Source organism: Dipodomys spectabilis, unplaced genomic scaffold (assembly GCF_019054845.1).
Source record: "Dipodomys spectabilis isolate Male_0828 unplaced genomic scaffold, ASM1905484v1 ptg000017l, whole genome shotgun sequence".
Classification (NCBI taxonomy): Eukaryota; Metazoa; Chordata; class Mammalia; order Rodentia; family Heteromyidae; genus Dipodomys; species Dipodomys spectabilis.
Window position 1 is genome coordinate 9,427,403 of NW_024870694.1, and position 20,399 is coordinate 9,447,801.

Here is a 20,399-nt window from a genome sequence, read left to right on the forward strand (position 1 = left end):
GCCATGATGAACACAACACACAGGCTGCCATACTCCAGGAAGGTTATCAGAGCCAGCAGTGATCTTGCAATTCTGGATGAGCATTAGTTATTAGAGAAATCACCTATTTGTTTTACAGATGGCATCAATTGGTAAGTCTTCTAATATCAAGGACAACATTGATGAAATTTCACAGAATATACTTATGTACCCTCCTAAAACTAATCTTATAAAATTATATTTCATCTTCAAATATTGATATACTTTAAGCCAACAGAGGCTGAAAACTAATATCAAGCATAATTAATAATGTTTTTAGAATGTCCATTTGGTCTTAACATCATGTAAGGGTTACTGATTCTAAGAACTAGGCAAGGAAAAAGGATGTATCTTCCCAGAGAATATTAGAGGATCTACATGAAGACTACCAAACTGCTTGCCAGGATTTATAAAGCTGTCAGTTTAAGGACTACTGACATGGCTTTTGCTTTCTTCCTGCAAATTGTTTTCAAAAACCTGAGACAAATTACATGCTATTTTGACAACTTGGACCTTAAAACAATCAAAATGAATCTAAGTCTGAACTGAAAACTGAGGCAGTCCATTTAAACACTGACCATTTTATGAGTTGGAAGAGATTCCTGTATACTGTCCCCAAACCTACTGTCCTTCATTCTACCCGGCTCCATGCCATTTCTGCCTTGGCTGCTACTACTTCAGTCTTATACACAGGTGTCTGGTTTTGTCTTTGCTCAACTGAAGGTACTAACCAGCCATAGTACACCAGCACTGAGGTCAGTTCACATTCTTCGGTTCACAACTGAATTCTATACCAATAATTCTGCACTGAAAGCTCACATTTTAAGTCTTTGTTTCACTGTCATATTCTAAGTGACTAAAATTTGCCATATGTGTGTGTGTGTGTGTGTATATAAGTATATATATATATTTTTTTTTTTTAAAGCAAGTTCTGTGTCCTTCTAAATCAGAACCAGTGATAAGCAACCACATTTGAGCCTTGCTGAAGAGGCCAGGACTACTAGTGCAATTAGCTGTCCTCAGGAACTCATGATTTCTTGACAGCATGCTTCACTGAATTTCATATTTGTACAGAGAAAACATGGGGACACCAGATTCCAAGCTTAATAAATACATATACAAAAAGTCATCTATAATAATTTCTCCATAAATTCATTAGTGCAAATATGTCAATAAAAAATAAAGCAAAAATATATTTCAAGTATAAAAAGCACCATGCTTGGAAACCATACTACCTAAATGGTGTAACTGCACAACAGTCAAAATACACTCAAGTCTCTCACTGTGAATCTCAAATATATTACCAATTAATTGTATTTTTGGTGAAATGCTTTACACAACTTTATAGGATGGTTCATAATCATAATAGGCATATAAATTTATTGTACATTTCTTTAAAAATATCCTGTGTATTCTTCTCTGACCTTGCACAATTTAAAGACTGCATGGCATAGGCAGAACACTGGGCACTGGTCTGCAAAATATCACTGAGATCTCTTCAGCCAAAGTTGACTAGGTCTGGGGGCTTCAGCTTTCCACAATGACAAATACCTCCAACTATATGCAAACATACATTTCAAAGTTCTACATTTAAAAACAAGTGGTGGAGCCAGGCATCGGTGGCTCATGCCTATAATCCTAGCTACTCAGGAGGCTGAGATCTGAGGATCGTGGTTCAAAACCAGCCTGGGCAGGAAAGTCTGTGAGACTCTTATCTCCAATAAACCATTAGAAAAAACCGGAAGTGGCACTGTGGCTCAAGTGGTAGAGTGCTCACCTTTGAGATGAAGAGCGCAGGGACAGCACCGAAGCCCAGAGTTCAAGCCCCACGACCGACAAAAAACAAAACAAAGGGGCTGGGAAGGTGGCTCAGTGGTAGAGCGCTTGCCTTGCATGCCTGAGGCCCTGGGTTCGATTCCCAGCACCACATAAGCAAAAAGAAAAAAGCCAGAAGTGACGCTGTGGCTCAAGTGGTAGAGCGCTAGCCTTGAGCTGAAGAGCTGAGGGACAGTGCCCAGGCCCAGAGTTCAGGCCCCACGACCGGACCCCCCCAAAACAAACAAACAAACAAAAAAAAGTGGTGGGGCTGGGAATGTGGCTTAGTGGTACAGTGCTTGCCTAGCATGCATGAAGCCCTGGGTTTGACTCCTCAGTACCACATACAGAAAATGCCAGAAGTGGTGAGTGGCTCAAGTGGTACAGCTCTAGCCTTGAGCAAAAGAAGCTCAAGGACAGCAACACCTAGGCCCTGATCCAAGCCCCAGGACTGGCAAAAAATAAAAATAAATAAAAAATAAACAAGTGGCTTTTCTTTCTGCTGGGCCTTTACATTTGGCTATAGTGTCAAATAACTGGAATTCATTCTCAGTATTTTGCTGCTTTGCTCATGTAGCACAATTTCTTAAATGCATTACTCTTAAATGCATAACTGAAATGGAAGGAAGGAGAAAAAAAGGGAAGCTTGTCCAAGTGTTGTGTTGTATCACAGAAAATGACTTTTATTTATTTTTTGTCAGTTGTGGGACTTGAACTCAGGGCCTGGGCGTGTCTCTGAGCTCTTTTGCTCAAGGTTAGAGCTCTGCCACTTTGAACCACAGCACCACTTCCTGTTTTTGAGTTGTTAGAGGTAAGAGTATCATAGGGGCTGGCTTTGAACCATGATCCTCAGATCTCAGCCTCCTGAATAGCTAGGATTACAGGTGTGAGCCACTGGCACCGGGCTAAAAATGACTATCTTCAGAGAAAAAAACTGAGCATCATCTATCATTAAAGAATTCCACCACTGAATTCCTAACAGGTAATAATACCAGACAAGCTCTGGTATTAGAACAGAATTGATTCACAGAATCTGTGTGGTGACAGGAATGTCAAATGCATGAGGGAACAGACATTTAAATCAAAGGCAATCTTCCAACTTCTGTGGACTAAGTCACAATAGAGCCTAGCAGACTGTACACTGAACATGCAATTTCTGACTAGTAAATAATTAGAACTATCTTGTTTTGTTTTGTACCAGTAATGGGGCTTCAATTTGTGTCCTTGTGCTCTTGGCTTTTTTGTTCAAGGCTGGCACAATATACTACTTGGGCCATACCTTCACTTTTGGCTTTCGCTGGTTAATTGGATATAAAAGTCTCATAGATTTTATGCTTGGCTTTGAACTTTGATCCTCAGATCTCAGCCTACTGAGCATCTAGGATTATAGGCATACACCACCAGTGCCCAGCTTGGGCCAACTTGCTTTGATTTACATTTTTCTTCTTTTCCAGAAGATAATTTTTAGATATTAGGAATTCTTCTGTAACATCTCCTTAGCCTACCCGGAAATAGTTGCCTACCTATCATTATCAAAATTTCTTTTGATCCACACTGATAGTTCTGCTTTTGTTAGATTATAGTCGTCATAATTATTTTCTGAAAAAAACATACAATTGTCTTCTTTTCTGTTTGAATGATGTCATTGTTTTTACAGAGCAGTGTGTTTTACTCTGTTTCCACATTTTTCAATCTACTGTTAAAATAATGGGAATGCTAATAGAAGTAGATCTCTAATGAAAACCAGTCTGTGCTGCAGGCAACACTAACAACACTGTGGTAATCTGCCACATAGCTGGCAAAAAAGGCAAGCATGGTTAAATCATAAGATTTAAAAGATCTAATTTAAAATTCTTCAGAACAAGCAACTCAGATCAATGATTTCAGTGTACCACATTCACCCATTAAATTAAGTAGATGTAATAGTGATGCAGAAATCTCAATTCAATTATTTCCTGTAAATCAAAGGACATCTTATACTTTGAGAGTTGGATCCACAGTTTGCAAAATTTAGTTGTTGTGAAGTTACTTCAGTGTGGGAAGATGAACTTTCCCATTTCTTAGGTTAATGAAAATGCTGAGGTATGCAATCACTCTGAGAATTCCAATGATCCCATTTTCAGAGGAAAACTTCAGGAGATTATGTATGCTAAGCACCAAGACTTGGTGACTTGCAATCCTTATCCTCTTCAGACTCTGGTGGCTGTGAGGCTGATGAGGACTGAAGCTTTGGTTTAGGGTCTGACTGTGGTCAACAGTTCCAAGCCAAAGGCAGGAATGCCACTTGTGCCATCTGCATAGAGCAGCATTCACTAAGATTTTGTGTTCTGTTCACAGGAGCATGACATAGTGAACATCTTGAGAGTTCACTTTTCCATTCCTAATGCCACACACACAGGAGAAATCCGGCCAGCAGGGGAAACAGATTGCCTAGAAGAAGCCAGAGGGTAACCACCAGGCTAGAAGAACGGGAACAAAGATCTAGGGTTGAAAACAAAAAAATTGACTTTCAACAGATATTTTTTGATTAAACCGTAACATTTAAATGCTGTCAGAAGAGTAGAGGTGATTATTAGGAAATGGACAGGACTACCTTAAAAGCATCAAGTGACTTCTTGGAACACATATTATATTTTATATTATGTTACTGGGATTTGAACTCAGGGCCTTCTGCTTACTAGGCAGGTGCTCTACCACTTGAGCTATGTCTCCAGCCCCCCTCCCTTTTTTTATAATACAGAGGAACAGAATACACAGGGAGGAAGAAAAGATGCATCCACCAGGTTAGAGTAAAAAAAAGTGTTTCTCTCAATGTCTTCTCAGAGTCATAGAGCCATGATACAACTAACATATATTTGGTGCTTATCCTATGATAAAAATTTTGTTTACTCTTAATTTCAAAATGAATGGATGACCCATCCACTTTTTTTTTTAAACTCTCAATGAGTTTTTTGATGAGGGTCAGGCTTTATACAGCACATTTCTTACCCTGGCTATACAAAGTAGCAGGGTCACTTATCTACCTTACACTAGGAAGACTTTTCAAAAGATGGGGACCTTCCCTTAAAGGGAATGTCTCTCTTTCCTTCAAGCACAGAGGGCACTCACCCAGTGGAAGAGCTCTGGTGAGGTTGGCAGCTGGAGGGTCTGTTTCTGGCGGACACTGCTCACAGAAGTCCCAGCATGATGGGCAGAGCAGGTTCCCATCGTGAATCCAGCCATTCATCTGAATACGGACTGGGAGGACCTGCCCCGCCCGGCTACATAAATATGAAGTGTCTTGGACCCAAACCTTCAGACCTTGGGGAGAACAAGAAACCTTCAAATGGGAAAAAATTCAGGTCAGTAAGGTTCTAGGATATGAAATTTCTCATGTTGGATGCTGGTAGCTCACACCTGTAATCCTAACTATTCAGGAGGCTGAGATCTGAGGACCTTGGTTCAAAGCCAGCCTAGGCAAGACAGTTTGTGAGGTTCTTATCTCCAACCACTTGAAAACTGGAAGTGGCACTTATGGCTCAAAGTGGTAGAATGCTGGCCTTGAGCAAAAGAGCACAGGGACAGTGCCCAGGCTCGGAGTTCAAGCCCCATTACTGACAAATTTTTTAAATTAATTATTTTTAATAATTAATACTTGTGACAAGAGCCACAGATATTCAGCAAAGGGTCTTGCTTTTTTACCAGGCTAGTATCCTCTGACTTCCTGGTGCTAGCAATTCTTGGACCTCCATGTATTCTGCAGTACAAACTAGATTTTCCTGTTGCTGGTTTTGATTCAGCTTACTTGAGTCTTTTAAATCAGCTACTTGTATAAGTAGAATCTAGATATAAGGACTACACTTAGAAAGATTTTGGTGATCTTTAGCAGTTTATTTACATTCAAGAACTAATTGGAAATCAACTGGGAAGCTCTGAACACATAGTGGAGAGTGGGGAAAAAGAAAGGAGAGGATTTAACAGCTTCTAGAGAGGAAACGAAAAAAAAGATTACATATAATAAAAAAAACCCAGAAAAACACTGAAAACTAGACACTTTCAGCAGTATATGGAAAATAATTTTTTAAAAGAAAGCTATATCGAGCCAAACTACTGAGGAATACTATCAGACCAAACATGCCATTTTGACATTATTTTAGAGCTAAAGGCTCTTTCTTTGGGAAAGCAGAAGATGTAACTCCCACATGAAAGATGTTCTTCCTGTTCTAGAAAGAAAGAAACATCAATATCACCAGAGATAAGGAGTCAAGACTTGAGAGAATTCTGAACAACCAACCTTGTAAAAGTAGCTCTTGTTTTCCTTTAGCCATCCCATATCCATTAGTTCCTTTCCCATAATTGTCTCCTTTTTTATACTTGATACAAAATTATACACATTGGACCATTTGTTTGGTTTTTCATTTCCTTGTGAAGGCTTGTATGTCCCATAGAACTTTACTAAATAAACTGGAGTTTTCCTCCTGTTCATCTGTCTTCTGCCAACTAAATTCACGGGCTCAGCAAGAGATCCTCCTTGAACAGAGGCAATTTTTTTTTCTTTTTCTTTTTTTTTTGCCAGTCATGGGGCCTGAACTCTGGGCCTAGGTGCTGTCCCTCTGCGTTTTCAGCTCAAGGATAGTACTCTACCACTTGAGCCACCTTTTTCTGCTTATGTGGTGCTGAGGAATCGAACCCAGGGCCTCATGCATGCAAGGTAAGCACTCTATCCCTGAGCCACCTTCCCAGCCTCTAGAGACAAAGTTTTGCTATAATTGGGAATGATGGTGGTACAGTGAGGTTTGCAGATACATGAGGTTTCCAAATTATTCTTGCTTATATAGTCCTCAAAAACCCAAGAGATAGGATCCAACAAAGTGAAAAGAGAAATGAACAGAAATCCCATGAAGCAAATGATTCCAACACAAAAAAGAAACATAGGATGACCATGACTAAAAGTTTAAGGTGAGAGCTATGCTGCCAAGCTAGAGATGAACTCATCCAAAGCAGGACAGATCAGAAGTTTATAGAGGAGGGCCACTAAATATGCACTTAAAATGGTCTTAAGCATCCATATAATATTACATATACTTTGCCATTAAAAAAAACAAACACCCATTCCTTTCTCCTTTCCCTTTCCTCAAAAGCTACTCAGTGCAAACCCATTAAGTGTGACAATGTGGTGTCTGTACGCTGAGTAAGGAGAGGTGTTAGCATGAGGAGAGTGATCATATAGGGGTAGAAGAGGTGGAAAGGATTGAAGGGACAAGGACACATCAAAAAAAAAGAAAACCTACTGAGCATATCAACTACTGTATTTCTCACTTTTGGAAAAAAGAGGTATAAAATATATAGAGAAAATAGAAATGAATCCTTTGCTGTTGGACTAGAATCAGTGATATCAATGAAAACTCATGATTATACATGTACACATGCAGATGTATATTCTTGGTTCTGTTCTCCAAGAAGGTGAGGAACAGTTGTTCCTCAATGGTGATAGTAGCACATGTAGTACCCAGATCACAGTCCTTAAAGAAGATTGGAGCCCCTTAGAGAAATGGCAGATTGTAGGGCTAGGACGAAAAAGTACAAGATAAGCCTAGAGTATTTTATGTCAGCAAGTAAGAGAATGTTCAAAAAATGATGAGAATATGCGAAAAGCAATAGGACAAGTCTGAAGCAACTGGACTAACAAATAGCAATTTTAAAAAAAGTCACTGAATAAAATGGAATTCACCAGTCACTACTGACATAGAACTGTAGTCTGAGACTGGTCTAGGCAAAAAGTTTGAGAGACTCCATCTCAACCAAATGCTGGATAAAATAGTAATAGGATTACAGGAGGGAGCTGGCATCCAACTAAAATCAGATGATTTTATAAACAACTTATAAAATAATAGTGAAATTTCCAGCTACAAAAGTCCATTTAGGTAGCCAGGGGTGGTGGTTAAAGCCTGTACTCACAGCACTAAGATGTGAACCAGCCTAGGCTATACAGCTAGTTCCAGGTCAGCCTGGAGACCCTGCCTCAAAAAATTAGCTAATTCATTAACTAAATAATACTAGAGCCGGGCACTGGTGGCTCACACCTGTAATCCTAGCTACTCAGGAGGCTGAGATCTGAGGATCTCGGTTCAAAGCCAGCCTGGGCAGGAAAGTCCGTGAAACTTTATCTCCAATAAAAACCACCAGAAGGGCTGGGAAGGTGGCTCAGTGGAAGAGTGCTTGCCTTGCGTGCATGAGGCTCTGGGTTCGATTCCTCAGCACCACATAAGCAGAAAAAGCTGGAAGTGGCACTGTGGCTCAAGTGGTAGAGCGCTAGTCTTGACCTGAAGAGCTGAGGGACAGAGTTCAAGCCCCACGACCAACCAAAAAAAAAAAATAATAATAATAGACACCATGTTGAAAATGAACTATGCAACTTGTAGGTGGGGATGGGAGGGAAAAATTGGGAGAGAGCAAGGGAAGGGGTGACATTGTCCAGAAAGAAATGTATTCGTTACCTAACTTATGTAGCTGTAACCTCTCTGTATATCACCTTTATAATAACAATTAAAAATTTTAATTAACTAGATAAGAAGTCCATTTAGATCTTGCAGCTATTCTTCAATCTCACAATCAATCTCTTTCCAGATATCTGTTAGCGGGTAGGGAAAGTTCATTGACTTGCATGGCCCTAAGTTAAAGATTTCCTGCATCTTGATCAGTTCTTAAGGCACACAGACACTAAGTATCAGATGTATATATAAGATAACTAAGAAAAAAGTAGTTTTTCCTCTTCAAAATTCTAATTTCAGGGCTGTGTGTGTGTGTGTGTGTTATTTTGGATTAATGTGAGGCCTTGTGCGTGTAAGCAGCATGTGCTTTACCACTGTACTATGTCTTCAGGGAGAAATAATTATTATTAATCAGCAGCTGACTTACTAATTCTTATAACTGATGCTTTCTTCAGATCTTTTGAAATAAAAATGTACACTTTCCTCACTACAAAGTAATATCTGTTCAAGAACAAAATTACACATTTACCATTATTTCCTTAGGACATATGCCCAGAAGTAAAATTACAATAGAACTTAACTAATGTAGGGGGGACGGAAGAGGGGAAGGGGGAGGCTGGGAAGGGATGGGAAGGGGAAACAAAGGAGGAGGCTGCAATGCTTGATAAGAAATCTACTCATTATCTTGCCCATGTAATTGTAACCCCTCTGTACAGTATGTTCACAATAAAAATAAAAATAATAATAAAAAACAACTTAACTAGTGTAGTATATATTTTTTTTTATTCATTTATTTACTTTTTTTTTTTGTCCCTCATGGGGCCTGAACTCTGGGCCTGGGCACTGTCCCTCAGCTCTTCAGCTCAAGGCTAGCACTCTACCACTTAAGCCAAAGCACTACTTCCGGCTTTTCTGCTTATGTAGTGCTGAGGAATCCAACCCAGAACCTCATGCATGCAAGGCAAGCACTCTACTACTGAGTCACCTTCCCAGCCCCAATTATGTTTATTTTTAAATCTATGTTCCAAGGCAATTTGTCTCAAAGAAATGACAATATTTTCACTGCACTTAAACTAGCAATTACACAAATAACCAAAATAAGTTAATGATCAGTAAAATATATAAAATACAGAAAACATAACTTAATAAATAAGGACCACAAGAGCAAAGCTACATTTGGTATCATTATAATAAGCATGTACCTTACCTGGTAGCATCCACTCCCCCAGTCTGGGTAGCTCAGCTTTCTCTCACACCTTTCCATGACAAATGCTGATTTCTGAATTAGACACACTGAATGAGGTCCGTACTTCTCAGCACCATAGTTTTTTAAAATTTCTGAAGAAAACCAGAAAAGTCTTCTCAAATACTGACTTTAAAGCTAGGGTATCAGGTGGCTCACACCTGTAATCCTAGCTACTCAGAAGGCTTAGAACTAAAGATTGCAGCTCGAAGCCAGCCTGGTAAGAAAAGCTTTTTTTTTTTAAGGCCAAGCTCATATCTCCAATTAACTAGCAAGAAAAAAAAAAAAAAAGCCAGAAGTAGAGCTGTGGCTCAAGTGATAGAGTACTAATTTTGAGCAAAAAAAGCTCAGAAACAACACCCAGGCCCTGAGGTTAAGTCCCAGGATGGACACACACCTATACACATACATACACACACACACACACACACACACACACACACACACTCAGGCACACACAAGCAGGCATGCACACAAACTGATTTTGAATGCAAAGAATAAGAAAAAGAAATTGAATCGTTCTGTTTTTGCTGTTAAGATTGGCTTTAGGGGACAAGGCAGAGGCAGGGATGCTGAGTTACTTCAATATCAAACTTGAGCTGGGTGCTAGTGGCTCACATCTGTAATCCTAGTTACTCAGAGCGCCGAGTTCTAAGGATGGAGATTCAAAGCCAGCCCAGGCAGGAAAGTCTGAGATTCTTTTTTTTTTTTTTTTTTGTCCTTTTGCTGATTATGGGGCTTGAACTCAGGGACTTGAGCTCTGTTCCTGAGCTCTTTTGCTCAAGAATAGCACTCTACCACTTTGAGCCACCATTCCACTTCCGGTTTTTTGGTGGTTAATCAGAGGTGAAAGTTTCATGGCCTTTGCTGCCAGGGTTGCCTTTGAACCACGATCCTCAGATCTCAGCCTCCTGAATAGCTAAGATTACAGGCAGGAGTGAGTTATCTGTGAGATTCTTATCTCCACAATTAACCACCAAAGGTATGTCAGAAAATCAGCCTGGGGGGGGGGGGGGAAGGGGAAGAAAACGAGGGAGGCAACAATGTTCGACAAGAATTATACTCATTTCCTTACTTATATAGCTGTAACCCCTCTGTACATCACCTTTATAATAATAAAAAAAAAAAAAGGTGGCCTTAAGCAAAAAAAAAAAAAAAAAAAAAAGCTAAACATGAGAGCAAGGTCCTGAGTTCAAGCCTCAGTACTGACAACGAAAAAAATTAAAAATACATAGTAACATAAAAATCAAGGAAGTGGAGCTGTGGCTCAAGTAGCAGAGTGCTAACCTTGAGCAGAAAAGCTCAGGGGCAACTCCCAAGCTCTGAGTTCATCTCCACGAGGCTAATATCTGAGGATTGCAGTTTGAAGCCAGGCCAAGCAGGAAAGTCTATGAGACTTTGATCTCCAATTAACCACCAGAAAACCAGAAAGTGGCACTGTGACTCAAGTGGTAGAGTGCTTGCCTTGAGCTGAATTGCTGAGGAAGAGCTCCCAGGCCCAGAGTTCAAGCCCCACAATCAAAAATTACACACACACACACACACATACATACACACGTTTTGAAAAAAAACTTGGTATTATGAGTAAGAAGGGCTGAGAAGGTAGCTCAGTGATAGTGTGCTTGCCTTGCATGCATGAGGCCCTGGGTTTGATTTCTCAGCACCACAAAAACAGAAAAAGCCAGAAGTGGCGTTGTGGTTCAAGTGGTAGATCTCCAGCCTTGAGCAAAAGAAGCTCAGGGACAGTGTACAGGCCCTGAGCTCAAGCCCCATGACTGACAAAACAAAAAAGAAAGAAAGAAAAGAAAAAATCATGGACTTTCCTACCCAAGCTGACTTTGAATAAGAATCCTCAGATCTTAGCTTCCTGGGTAGCTAGGATTGGCAGGCATGTTATGGGCTCCAGGCTTCCATGTTCTTTTTTTTTGTCGGTCATAGGGCTTGAACTCTGGGCCTGGGTGCTGTCCTTGTGCTCTTCAGTTCAAGGCTACCACTTGAGCCACAGCACCACTTCTGGTTTTCTAGTGGTTTATTGGAGATAAGAGCCTCACGGACTTTCCTGCCTGGGCTGGCTTTGAACCATGATTCTCAGATCTCAGCCTCCTGAGTAGCTAAGATTACAGGCATGAGCCACCAGTGCCCAGCTTTTCCATGTTCTTTATAACTGCCCTCATGGTGTACAAGCAGAGTGGAGTGGTCACTGCACAGAATGCAGGATGTGCAAGGCTGAAATGGCTCATCTTGTCCTTACAAGACAAGATTGTTTGCTGATTCTAGCTCTAGAAAAGTAAGATGGCACTGGGGGCAAATCCGTCACGAACACATCTGTGCATTTCCCTCACATGTGGACTGCTGAACAGTTAAGTACATCATTAATCTTTTTTGTTTTTTGGGGTTCAGTCATGGGGCCTGAACTCTGGGCCTGGGCGCTATCCTTGAGCTCTTCAGCTCAAGGCTAGCACTCTACCACTTGAGCCACAGTGCCACTTCTGGCTTTTTTTCTTTTTGCTTATGTGGTGCTGAGGAATCGAACCCAGGGCCTCATGCATGCAAGGCAAGCGCTCTACCACTGAGCCATCTTCCCAGCCCCTAAATCATTAATCTTTAGGACATTTATTAAATAGATGAGTGATGGGAAAAAATGACTGCAGAAATCTAGCTAGGTCTGCCAGGCTTCAAGGTAAGTGGTAAGGGCTGGGAAGGTGGCTCAGTGGTAGAGCGCTTACCTTGCATGCACGAGGCCCTGGGTTCGATTCCTCAGCACCACATAAGTAAAAAGAAAAATCTTGTACCAATGCCAGTTAATAGTATTATTATCTGTTAATTAGCTAGTGAAATACTGTAGCATGTTCCCTATGTTTCTCCTTAAAGTTTTAGAAAAATGAAATGATAAATAATAAAAATGCTTTACAAGTAAAAAGAACCATGAAATGTAAGGTATTTCTCAATGTAGCCTATGAGCATATATTCCTGTTACATAATGGCCAAAATTCTTTGCAAGTGTCAGACAGTTCTAAACACTTACTATATTAATTTATTTAACCTTCAGAATAACTCTAAGAAACTGTTACTGTACATGCGGTAAAGTTTTTTTTGTTTGTCTTTTATTGTATGTATACTGGTGTTTGAACACAGGGCTTTACCTTCACTCAGCTTCTTTGCTTGGAAGGTGCTCTACCACTTGAACCATGCCTCCCATCCAGTATGTTACTGGCTACCTGGAAATGGAGTCTCACAAACATTTTTTTCTCAGGCTAGCCTAGAACCTTGATTTTCCCGATCTTAGCTTCCTTAGTAGTTAGGATTACAGATGTGAGCCATTAGTGCTTAGCTCAGAAAAAATGTAACCTCTGATAGATGGGTACTGGAAACACCCATCTCAGTACTATTTGAGATTGTTTTTGAGCAAAAAAGCTCATGGACAGTACCCAGGCCCTGAGTTCAAGCCCTATGACTAATAAAAAGAAAAACAAAAAGAAATGTTATTTATAAATTATGATACTTCCCAAGAGAGGAAAAAGTAGGTTACTGAAGGTGTTTTTCATTTAAAAACAAAAACAAAAAACTCTGCATAGGAGGACCTGGCACCAATACCAGCATATATGACTCCAAGGACTGTGCCCTTAATCTCTATTTTTCATTGTTGATACATACATACATACATACATACATATATATATATATATATATATATACACACATATATATATGTATGTATATATATATATATATTTTTTTTTTTTTTTTTTTTTTGGCTAGGCCTGGGGCTTGAACTCAGGGCCTGGGCATTGTTCTTGAGCTTTTTTGCTCAAGGCAAACACTATCATTTGAGCCACAGCTCTACTTCCAGCATTTTGGTGGCTAATTGGAGATAAGAGTTCCACAGATTTTTCTGCTGGGACTGGCTTTGCTTCAAACCTCAATCTTCAGATCTCAGTCTTCTGGGTAGCTAGGATTACAGGCATGAGCCATTGACACACACATGCTTATTACACACATGCACTTCATTTCACTAGACCACTAACCTGGTTGATTTTCTAGTATTCTACAATCGGAGCTGCGCTGATATTCACCACTAAAATGCCAACTGAATTCCTGACTGAAAGGGCAATAGTCAGCAATTTCTACTGACCCACCATAATAAGGCAAATCTTCTGTAGGTATTCCACTGAGTTCATCAAAATACTGCAAAAATAAAAGGAAAAAAAAAAGCAAGATAGGAAAGTAAGAATCATTTTGTATAATAAGAATCAAGTCTATAGGCAACTTATAGCAATCATCTCAGGGCTTTTTATTTTTGCTCAAGGCTAGCACTCTACCACTTGAGTCAGAGCTCCACTTCTGGCTTTTTTGGTGGTTTAATGGAGTTAAGAGTCTCGTGGGCTGGGTGACAATGGTGCATACCTGTAATCCTAGCTACTCAGGAGGCTGAGATCTGAGGATCGCTGTTCAAAGCCAGCCCAGGCAGGAAAGTCTGTGAGACTCTTATCTTGGATAAACTACTTTTAAAAAAAGCCTAAAGTAGATCTGGGCACTGGTGGCTCATGCCTGTAATCCTAGCTACTCAGGAGCCTGAGATCTAAGGATCACAGTTCAGAGCCAGCTCAAGCAGGAAAGGCTGAGAGACACTTATCTCCAATAAAAACCACTAGAAAATGGGAAGTGGTGCTGTGGCTCACGTGGTAGAGCGCTCACCTTGAGCTGAAAAGTGCAGGGACAGCGCCCAAGCCCAGAGTTCAGGCCCCACAACCAACAAAAAAACAAACTAGAGTGGCACTGTAGCTCAAAGTGGTAAAGTGGTAGCCATGAACTCAGGGACAGAGTCCAGGCCCTGAGTTCAAGCCCCAGGAATGGAAAAAACAAAAAAAACAACAACAAATATTCTAAATAGCTTCTGCCACTATCACAGGTATAACTGCTATAAACTAGTTCCTTATATATTTATAAACTGAACACAATGTACTCCCAGTTCAAAATGGAGACAACTTCTAAAAATTGCACTTCAAACAAATGTTACCTGGTAGTCTGGTGGTAATGGTTTTGGAAACTTCTGTAGATTACACACAGCCACTGCTCTCTGGTCCTGTCTGCAGGTTAACTGCAGTGGGTTACTTCTGAGAGTGTCACAGTAAGGACTGAGCATCTGTCTCCTGCACATCGAGAGAAGTACCTGATATCAATTTTTTTTTATAACAAAGTTTATTGAGTAAATTCCATATACCTTAGTAACAAATTTTGGAGAAAATACTGTAAGTCCACTATACAGCTTATCTTTCAAACTATAATTTCAATAGTCTACTGTAAATTTTTGAAGAAAGACAGTTATTATAGGGTAAAAGGAAATGCTTAATATGGATATGGAAGGTTAATGCTAGATGAATTCTAACAATATTGTACTGTTATTAAATAAAATCCTGCTCATCTTCTTCTCTGTTTTTGCCAGTAAAATTGAGATCTGCAAATCTGCTTTTTTTTTTTTTTGGTCCGGTCATGGGGCCTGAACTTTGGGCCTGGGCACTGTCCCTCAGCTCTTCAGCTCAAGGCTAGCGCTCTACCACTTGAGCCACAGCGCCACTTCCAGCTTTTTTCTTTTTGCTTATGTGGTGCTGTGGAATCGAACCCAGGGCCTCTGGCATGCAAGGCAAGCGCTCTAGCTGAGCTACCTTCCCAGCCCCTGCAAATCTGCTTTATGATTGAGATTTTTTTTTTTGTTTCTGTTTTCTGGGGCTTGAATTCAAGGCCTGGGTGCTATTCCTGAGCTTTTTTGCACAAAGCTAGTACTCTACCACTTGAGCCACAGTTCTACTTCTGGAGTTTTTGGGCAGTTAATTGGAGGTAAGAGTTTCATGGAAGGGCTGAGAAGGTGGCTCAGTGGTAGAGTGCTTGCCTCACATACATGAGGCCCTAGATTTGATTCCTTAGCATCACATAAACAGAAAAAGCTGCAAGTGGGTGCTGTGGCTCAAGTGGTAGAACACTAGCTTTGAGCTGAAGAACTGAGGGATAGCACCCAGGCCCAGAGTTCAAGCTCCACGACTGACAAAAAAAAAACAAAAAACATACACATACACACAAAAGTTTCATGAACTTTCCTGCTCAGGCTGGCTTCAAAGTATAACTCGTAGATCTTAGCCTCCTGAGTAGCTAGGTATATGAGCCACTGCTGCCCAGCTTGTTATATGTTTTTTCTCCCAGTCATGAGGCTTGAATTCAGGGCCTGGGTACTACCTTGCTTAAGGTTAGCACTCTACCACTTTCAGCCATAAGTCCACTTCTGGTTTTGGGGTGGTTAAATGAAAATAAGAGTCTCATGGACTTTCTTGCCTGGGCTGGCTTTGAACAGTGATCCTCAGATCTCAGTCTCCTGAGTAGCTTGGATTACAATAAGAGTTATCAGTGCCTGGCTTTGTTTTGTTTTTTTAATGCCAGTGAATGAATTTCCATATTGTGGCCTAAAAATCAAATTATCTTTATTTACAGATAGAATATCAGAAAGAGATGGTGTAATATCTCCTATTCCTGGCAGCTATGAAGAGTGAATTTTTTTCTGTACACTAAAGTATTTTAAACAATTTTAAGATGGCATAAGGAACCTCAATGAGAGCTGTTGATCTACAAGGGATGGGGAGAGAAGGGGAAGGGAAAGCAATAGAGAGGGTTATTCTGAGGAAAATGTAAGATATACAGGTCTGAAATGCTATATTGAAACCTTTTAGTGCAATTAATACACACTTAGAAGGAAAAAAGAAAGAACAACAGGAGCATAAAGCATGTTTGAATGAGCAGAGGGAATACCAGCGGGAGTGGGAAGGCGAAGGAAGAAGGTATGTATGAAAATAGAATGAGGGCTAGGAATATGGCTTAGTGGTAGAGTGCTTGCTTTGCATGCCTGAAGCCCTAGGTTCCATTCCTCAGTACCACATAAACAGAAAGAGCCAGCTGTGGTGCTGTGGCTCAAGTGGTAGAGTGCTATCTTTGAGCAAAAGAAGCTCAGGGACAAATGCCCAAGCCCTGAGTTCAAGCCCCAGGACTGGGAAAAAAAAAAAAAAAGAATGAAGGAAACTGCTGAAATTGTCTTAAGCAGGGGGAAGGGGATGAGAGATTTATAGAAGTATGTTGGGATATATTGCATGCATGTGTAGAAATGTCACAAAGAAACCATCCTTTTGTAACTAATGTGTGCTAGTTTAAAAAAGAATTTTAACAATTTGTTCATCTGAAAATATTCACAAGAGAACTCTGTCTTAAGTGGAGAACAAGGTTATAGATTAAAAGGGTCAAGGGTCAATTAGAAAGGAAATAGGTATATCTATTGAAAGGGCAATGTGAGAAATCTTTGTTATAGAAATGTTTTTTTTTTTTTTTTTTGTCGGCCGTGGGGCTTGAACTCCGGGCCTGGGCGCTGTCCCTCAGCTCTTCAGCTCAAGGCGAACGCTCTACCATTTGAGCTACAGCGCCACTTCCTATAGAAATGTTTTGAGCCAGGTGCTAGTGACTCACACCTGTAATCCTAACTACTCAGGAATTGATCTAAGGTTCAAAGTTCAAAGCCAACTGGAACAGACAAATCCAAGAGTCTTATCCTCAACTAACTAACAAAAAGTGGGAAAGTATAGCTCAAGTGGTAGAGTGCCAGCCTTGAGCCAAAAAGGCAAGCAAATACATAAGGCCAAGTTCAAGCCCCACCCAAGACTGGTGTGTGCATATGCGCATATACACATTCTAAATTGACTGTGCCACTGTTTATATCCTGATTTGATATTGTATGATAATATAGCAAGGTGTTTTCAGGAAAATGAAATAAAGAGTAAATGCAATTTTTATATGTTTTTATGTTTTTGCATATTTTTGAGATTGTGAAAAAACAGATATCACAGACTCTTTTAAACTGTGTGGAAACCAGGTACTGGGGGTTCATGCCTATAATTCTAGCATCTGAGGATCTGAGGATCACAGTTCAAAGGCAGCCTGGGCAGGAAAGTCCATGAGACTCTTATCTCCAATTAACTACCCAGAAACCAGAAGTGGAGCTGTGACTCAAAGTGGTAGAGTACTAGGTCTTGAGCAAAAACTCACAGACAGTTCCCAGGCCCTGAGTTCAAGCCCCATGACTGACTAAGAAAAAAAAAAGGGGGGGCTTGGAATGTGGCTTAGTGGTAGAGAGCTTGTCTAACATGCATGACGCCCTGGGTTCAATTCCTCAGTACCACATACACAGAAACAGCCAGACATGGCGCTGTGGCTCAAGTGGCAGAGTGCTAGCTTTGAGCAAAAGAAGCCCAGGGATAGTGTCTAGGCCCTGAGTTCAAGCCCCAGGACTGGCAAAAAACAAACAAAAAGTGTGGGTAATGTATGTGCATTTATACATTCCAAACATGAACCCTCTGTATTTTCTTTGTTTTGGGGGGACTGGGGTTTGAACTCAGGGATAACTACTTGAACTATGCTTAGAGCCCAATGTATTTTTTTTAAGTGATTATTGTACGCATCCAGTTTTGAGAACCCCTATACAAAAATGTTTGTTTTCAGTTCTGGGGTGAAAAAAGGACCTTACACATGCTAGGCAAGCATTTTACCCCTGAGCTACTTTTGAACTCAGAGCTTCATACTCTAACTTGTCTCTTTTGCTCAAGGCTGGTGTTCTTCCAGTTGACTCATGCCTCTACTTCTGGGATTTTGCTAGTTAAGTGGAGATAAGAATCTCTCAGATTTGTCTGCTTGGGCTGGCTGTGGATCTCCATCCTCAGATCTTAAGTCTCCCAAGTAGCTAGGATTATAAGTGTGAGGCACTGGCCCCTACTTCCAGTGTGATTTTTTGATAGGAAATCCACATTTGCATGTATAGTTATATGTGTGTTCCCTGAAGAAAACATTAAGAATGGTAAGAGTATGCAAAAATTTTGCATAAACAAAATGTTTGTGGTTCTGACACCACACTGTGGGTCTTTCAGTATATGTAAACTTGAGGGGAATTACTATGATACCATTACAAAGTATCAGTAGAAATTTTCTATACATTTTGAAATTTAATTGCTCAAACCATATTTTTAAAATAGTTGGCATTTTAGTTTTAGGATAATAAATAAAATCAGAAATAAACTGACAATAAAATCAAAGACACTGTGAGGAAAAGCATTCTTACTTTTGTCTCTGCTGATCAATCCAGAACTTACAGCTCTTCTTGACAAAGTCACAACCCATTCCTCGGCCCCAGTCTAACTTCTCAGCCATGCTGTAATTCGCTTTGTACCAGCTGTGGAGTAATTCAAATAGACCATCAAGTAAAAAGCAATGTAGGAACTGTTACTCAACAAGGAGCACATGAAGGTTTGAAGGAGGCCTTTAGAGGCCATGGCCACCAGAAGCATTTCCAGAGCTGGGGCTGCAGAGGACTGCTGCCTGGGACTAGTCTGTGTGAAAGTACTTTTGTATTTGGAAAACAAAACCTGTTCCCACTGTAGTTTTCAAAACTGACAGAAGTCACAGAATAGCAAGAGGTTATGATAAGAGACATGAGAACAGAGGACTAAGATGAGGAAAGAATGAGGGGAAAGAGGAGAGAAAACATTAAGGAAGGAATAGTACAACAGCCTGATTCACACAGCTCTGGTTTCTTGTTCTTTTGGCCTTGGATTTGTGACATGTCATCCACAGAAGCTCTTTTGTGACAGATGATTACATCATTACAGTAAGACAAACATAATGTCTAATACTTTTGATATATTCTAATTTTAGTACAAAAACAAAATACTGGCTTAGTCTCCTGACAAAATTAATCAACAGCAACGAACCTCCTGTTAGTTTTTCTTTCTTTATTCTTTTTTTTTTTTTGCCAGTCCTAGGGCTTGAACTCAGGGCCTGGGTACTGTCCCTGAGCTTCTTTTGCTCAAGGCTTCTTTTGCTCTACCACTTGAACCACAGTGTCACTTTCGGCTTTTTCTGTTTATGTGGTACTGAGAAATTGGACCCAGGCTTTATGCATGGTAGGCAAGTACTCTACCACTAAGCCACATTCCCAGCCCCTCCCTTCTTCTCTCCCTCCTTTCCTTCATTTTTTTGGTCAGCTGTGAGACTCTGGGCCTGGAGGCTGTCCCTTAGCAATTCAGTTCAAGGCTAGTGTTCTACCACTGGAGCCATAGCACCACTTCCAGTTTTCTAGTGATTAACTAGAGATAAGAGTCTCATGGACTGGGCTGGCTTTGAACAGCAATCCTCAGATCTCAGCCTCATGAGTAGGTAGGATTACAGGTGTGAGCCACCAGTGCCCAGCTTCTTTATTCTTAAGAAAAAACATTAGTTTGCAAAAGCTCTGAAATTATGGGCTGGCTGAAGGCATAGCTCAAGTGGAAGAATTCCAGCCAAGCAAGAAAATGAAGTGAGCATGAAGCTCTGAGTTCAAACCCCAGTACCAGCAAAACAAAAGTTTTCTTACCTGTCTGTATTGTGTATCTTGTCTCTTTAATAAACAAAAACATAGTCTCAAAGGAATAATAATCCACAAAATCAAACAAAAGTAGAAACATCCTAACTTCTGACAGAACTCTCTCTTCTCTCAGAGAGAAAGTGAAGAAATGAATCCTAGTGCTCCAATACCAAAATACTTATAAACTCTGCGGCTGAAGTGAGCATCTCATTATTTAGTTAACCTGGTGATGGTGGCAAGGTTAGGCTGTCCAGAGTGCTCCTGCCCTAGCACACTAGTGATAACATCAGCAATGTGGCTGTTAGAGGAAGTTCTGCCTACTGCTAAAATGTGAAGTCATCAAACCCCTTAGAGAGTCAGCACACTCAGTAATACATTCTTAAACACTAGATTGCTTTCCATAGTAGTATGTTTACAGTCTCACATACTC

At 40.4% G+C, this 20,399-nt stretch overlaps 1 protein-coding gene across 1 annotated transcript in view; it reads right to left on the reverse strand.

The window, feature by feature from the left end:
- Positions 1-3,240: 3,240 nt before the first annotated feature.
- Lmln (leishmanolysin like peptidase) overlaps positions 3,241-20,399 on the reverse strand; it is a 57,373-nt gene continuing 40,214 nt past the window's right edge. The window contains exons 12-17 of the mRNA XM_042669080.1: positions 18,689-18,799; positions 14,564-14,696; positions 13,572-13,731; positions 9,511-9,641; positions 4,942-5,152; positions 3,241-4,314 (exon numbers count right to left, since the gene is read on the reverse strand). Coding sequence (XP_042525014.1) covers positions 4,214-4,314; positions 4,942-5,152; positions 9,511-9,641; positions 13,572-13,731; positions 14,564-14,696; positions 18,689-18,799 — 847 coding nt within the window. The 3' untranslated portion in view covers positions 3,241-4,213. The remainder of the gene's footprint in view (positions 4,315-4,941; positions 5,153-9,510; positions 9,642-13,571; positions 13,732-14,563; positions 14,697-18,688; positions 18,800-20,399) is intronic.